The sequence below is a fragment of the Heloderma suspectum genome, chromosome 4 (genome assembly GCF_057233095.1).
Source record: "Heloderma suspectum isolate Gila_16-S chromosome 4, 16-S_ref, whole genome shotgun sequence".
Lineage (NCBI taxonomy): Eukaryota > Metazoa > Chordata > Lepidosauria > Squamata > Helodermatidae > Heloderma > Heloderma suspectum.
Window position 1 is genome coordinate 164,590,920 of NC_139461.1, and position 5,314 is coordinate 164,596,233.

At 42.9% G+C, this 5,314-nt stretch overlaps 1 protein-coding gene across 13 annotated transcripts in view; it reads left to right on the plus strand.

Annotated features, from left to right (window-relative positions):
• Positions 1-5,314, plus strand: part of PBX1 (PBX homeobox 1) — a 272,023-nt gene that overhangs the window by 239,079 nt on the left and 27,630 nt on the right. For 11 of the 13 annotated variants that reach the window (XM_084851041.1, XM_084851042.1, XM_084851054.1 and 8 more), the window contains one exon: positions 3,221-3,380. In XM_084851041.1, the coding sequence (XP_084707167.1) occupies positions 3,221-3,380 (160 nt within the window). The remainder of the gene's footprint in view (positions 1-3,220; positions 3,381-5,314) is intronic. The other 2 variants (XM_084851044.1, XM_084851053.1) reach the window with 1 other exon arrangement.

Below are 5,314 nucleotides of genomic sequence, written 5' to 3' on the forward strand. Positions count from 1 at the left end.
CCATCAGGTGTTCTGAATCAGTACCTGGGCACGGTAATGGACTGGATGAGAGCCAATAAACTGAAACTCAGTCCAGACAAGACGGAGGCACTGTTAGTGGGTGGTTCGTCTGCCCAGCTAGGTGATGTTCATCCTGTTCTGGAGGGGACTGCACTCCCCCTAAAGGATCAGGTTCGTAGTTTGGGGGTGCTCTTGGACCCAGAACTATCACTTAAGGCACAGGTGGACCCAGTGGCACGGAGCACTTTTTTGTCAGCTTAGGCTGGTATACCAACTACGCCCTTATCTGGACAGACAGAGTCTAGCTACCGTTATCCATACTCTGATAACTTCTCGTCTGGATTGCTGCAATGCGTTATACATGGGGCTGCCTTTGAAAATGGTCCGGAAACTTCAGCTGGTCCAAAATAGGGCAGCAAGATTGTTAACAGGGACTGGCCAATGAGCTCATATTACGTCAGTACTTTTTCAGCTGCACTAGCTGCCAGTCCATTTCTGGGCCCGATTCAAAGTGCTGATATGAACATTCAAAGCCCTTAATGGCTTGGGACCAGGTTATCTGAAAGCTCGCCTCCTCCCATATGTGCCTCCCTGGACCTTAAGATCATCCGCAGTGGCCCTCCTCCATGAGCCCCTTCCAAAGGAAGTGAGGCAGGTGGTTACTAGGAGGAGGGCCTTTTCTGCTGTGGCACCCTGGCTGTGGAATGAGCTCCCTAGTGAGGTTCTCCTGGCACCTACATTGTATTCCTTCCAGTGCCACCTTTTCATTTTCCTTGCATTTTAGCTTTCTAGACTTTTAGCTTTGCTGTTTTAAATCTGTATTTTAAATCTCTGCATTGATGCTAGGTTTTACTCTGGTTTTATTCTGCTTGTATTGTTATAGTGTGGTTTTAATGTTTTTTATATTTTATATTATTTTACTGTGTGCTTTTTGGTTTAAACTTTTGTGAATCGCCCAGAGAGCTTCAGCTATTGGGCGGTATAAAAATGAATAAACAAACAAATGAATAGCAGGAAGTGGAGAGTGCAGGGTTCCTGGCCAGAGAACTGGCTGTTTAAGGCACTTTATTCTTCATGAAGGGGTGCAGTTTGGGAAAGGTAGTCAGGTGCAGGGAAGACATAAGGGTTCCATTGAACCTAGAAACCTGTTGGAACAAGTTGCCTGTTCCATGGGATCTTTTTAAGTTACTGAAGGACTTGTCACTGGCCCTTGTTCTCCAGTCCATAATTCATGATCTTGGACTGCATGCAGCCACTTCCTGCTTATTGGCTACTCCTCGATTTAGGACCTGTTGTGGGACCGGCTTCCTCTCAACACTTCCATGGGCTCAACCAAACCAGAACTGGACACAGGTCTTTTCTGGTTCAATTGTGAAAGGACACATAATATTTTGTGAGGACAAAATGTCCATCTTTCAGGAAGTGCCGTGTTACACAATCTACAGCATATAGTTCTAGCATATCTGCCACATAACGTAGCACTCACCTCACATAAATCTTGATCATCAGTGTGAAAGTATTTGCATGTTGCCTCAGTCAAAGTGAGATAGTCTTCCCAATTATGTGTTCTGTTTGCTGCATCACCAAATGTATATGCTACTATGAAGTTTCAGGAATATACTGTCAGAAACGAAGCCACCGTGATGGACAGCAAGTAAAGTTCTTATCTGTGTGGTATAAACAGTTCAAAGTCTAAAACAGAAGTTGGTCACGTTCGTAAAGTATTCTGTCTCCAGTAGCAGCAAGCCACATGTCTCTAGGTGCTCACAAGCATGGCGTAGCCTTCCCCGGTAGTTTGTCTCCAGCATCTAGTATCTACAGATATACTGCCACTGAATAAGGAGGTTCCATTCTTATCTAGCAGCCATTGTTAGGACTGCCCTCCACAAATTTGTCTGATCCTTTTAAAAAGTCATCTAAATCATTATGCAGACATTTGCTCAGTGTACAGTATGCAGGTTCTGTCCCCAATTTCCATGCATTCAAGGTCCCATCTGCACACCTATGTTCATACACACCAGCACAAGTGAGCTCGGATTATCTGAGCTTTTGAGGTGCAGGGTATCATCATGATTGTCCTCATAGCCATGCCCCCAAGGAGAATCCAAAAATTCAGGCAGCTGCATTGATCCATATCAGCAAAACAGTTCTAGCAGCTTTATTTCCACCAGGAGCAGCTCTTTTGCAAAGCTAATGGGCAGTGGGCCTTAATAGCCCACTCAAGACCAAGCCACCCGAAAATATTTTGCATTACAAGAGGGAACAACGTATTATTGCTGTGAAAATCTATCTCCCCCACACCCAGCCCACCAGCTACTATGAGGATTGCTGCTAAGCTCAGGGGGAACAAGGAATTCTGAGGGGTGTGTGGTAGATGACATCATCCCTGCTAATAACACTACACTGCTGATTTTTGCTGCATACAGTTTCTATGAGTGTTGCAGCACACGCACATAGCCCCCTGGACAGACAGGATCTTTAATGCATGGAGATCAGGGATGGGGTGGGCAGGCACAATTTCACCTATTCGCCAACACATTCACCTTTACTCTGAACAAATGTCTGCCTGGAGCTTATATTAGTCCAAAGCCCAGTCTGCCTTTTATGTGCAAATATTTTGTTTGCAAACATTCAAGAATTGTATGGACAGTTCCGTTAATATATCTGCAAATGTGGTTGTTTCTGAATTATAACAACTGCAAGTCCCCTGCGAATGTCAGAGTTTTAGAACTGTTTAGAGGCATGGCATATCTTGTTTACTCTTCCCCTCTGTTTGTAGGGGAACAGTTAGGTAGGTTTGTCTCTTTGGGGTGGGGCTGATTTGTGGAAGAAATGATGCCTTAGGACAAGAGGTTGGACTTGAAGGCTCTGTGATTCTATAAATCAAATCGGGAAAAGGAAGTTTCCAGCCTTATGACTGGAAAGAATTGTTTGAAAATACAGTTTTAGTATGTGGTCTAAAGGCTCAAGCACCAGAAAATATAAACAAGAATCCACAGTACTATAATTTAAATATATATGTGATATATTAAGCATAAAATTTGATAGTTTTATGGGCCTGTCTTGTGAATTCAGAGAGGGATTTATTTCAAACTATTAATCAGCATGCTTTAACTGTATTCCCATTCTCTCCTCCCTTCCCCTCAGCTTTCCACTCTGGTCATATCTTTGACTTCTTATTAACAGCTTTTTTGTCTTTTTTTTTTCAAACTTGCTCTAGGTATCAAACTGGTTTGGAAATAAGCGAATCCGGTACAAGAAGAACATAGGTAAATTTCAAGAGGAAGCCAATATTTATGCTGCCAAAACGGCTGTCACTGCTACAAATGTGTCAGCCCATGGAAGCCAAGCTAACTCACCCTCAACTCCCAATTCAGCTGGTTAGTTTTTTTTTTCTTTTGGGTTGTTATTGTTCTTTTTTTTCCGTGGGGTTTTGTTTTCTTTGAGTATCAATGTATGTTTCTTGTTTATTTTTAATTTGGTTTACTTTTTGGTTTGTTCACTTTTTGGGCAATGTATTCATTTAGGATATTTTGCTCCTGTCTGTTTTTCCGTTTCTGAAGGCAATGTAGTCTTGCTGTGTAATTCAAAGTATTGTGTTAAGTATTTTTGCATGGGTAGCGGTTTGCCTGAGTTGCTGGTTCTCTCAGGAGGAAGGTCATCCATGCACATTTTGTATGTTTCAACAGGGGAGCGGCATTTATCACCGAGTGTCCCTGATAAATAACCCAGCACATTCAGGGAGCATAGTTCATCAGGACTATCTCCCATGCAAGCCACATTGAAATGAATGGCAGGTACACATTCACACATAGATTTCAATGGAGCTTTTGCTCAGGGTATCTCCGGTCATGCTATCTGAGTCTGTATTGTGTGGAGTTTATCCCTGGATTATTGCTTGCTCACTTCATTACCTATGGCTCCTCTATACGTTTGTCCTGTTTTGTGTAATTCCATTTTTCTTTGATGTCAGAATTGCGTGAGGGCTTTTTACTCTATGGAAATTTAAATATGGTTTGTTCCTCTACCTTTCCAATATGTGGTCTTGTAGTTCCCATGTTATTTGTTCAAGGGACAAATTCATTGGAGCTGCCTTGAGTACTGTTTAGAAAGGCAGGGTAGAAATTTTAGAAATAAATCAACCAGATAAATAATTTATCTGATCCTTAATTTGATACCCAAGTGGTAAAGTTCACTGTTTCATGTTTGCAGCATAGTAGACAATTCATTGTTTATGACAGATTGTTCACAGTAACTTCCTGGGCCATGTAAAATTTGGGCTGCTATTTCGGAAAAAGGGTCAGGTTGAGGACTGGTGTGTTTAAAAAAGAGGGGACAATGTCAAATACACTGGGTTGTGATATTGCTACCCTTTTTCCAGGTTCCAAAATGTTATGGGGTACAGCTGAGTAAAAGGCATTTATGTTAAGCTGCCAAAAAGTCCTGAACAACGAAGAATCATAGAATAGTAGGGTTGGAAGGGGCCTACAAGACCATTGCATCCAACCCCCTGCTTAGTGTGGGAATCCAAGACAGGGCATCCCCGACAGATGGCTGTCCAGCCTCATCTTAAATGCCTCCAGTGTGGGAGAGCCCACTGCCTCCCTGGGTAATTGGTTCCATTGTCGTATTGCTCTTAACAGTCAGGAAGTTTCTCCTGATGTTCAGCCGGAATCTGGCTTCCTGTAACTTGAGCCCATTATTCCGTGTGCTGCAGTCTGGGATGATCGAGAAGAGATCCTGGCCTTCCTCTCTGTGACAACCTTTCAAGTACTTGAAAAGAGTGCTATCCTATCTCCCCTCAGTCTTCTCTTCTCAAGGCTAAACATGCCCAGTTCCTTCAGTCTCTCTTCATAGGGCTTTGTTTCCAGTCCCCTGATCATCTTTGTTGCCCCCCTGTGAACCCTCTCCTGCTTGTCTGCATCCTTTTTAAAGTGTGGTGCCCAGAACTGGACACAGTACTCCAAATGAGGCCTAACCAGTGCTGAGTAGAGGGGAACTAGTACTTCCCGTGGTTTGGAAGCGATGCTTCTACTAATGCAGCCCAAAATAGCATTTGCCTTTTTTGCAGCCACATCACATTGGCGGCTCATATTCAGCTTGTGATCGACAACAATTCCAAGATCCTTCTTGCTTATAGTGTTGTTGAGCCACGTATCCCCCATCTTGTAACTGTGCATTTGGTTTCTTTTTCCTATGTGCAGAACTTGACATTTATCCTGTTAAATTTCATTCTGTTGTTTTCTGCCCAGCGCTCCAGTCTATCAAGATGACTTTGAATTTTGAATTTGATTTTTGTTTCTGTCTTCCAAAG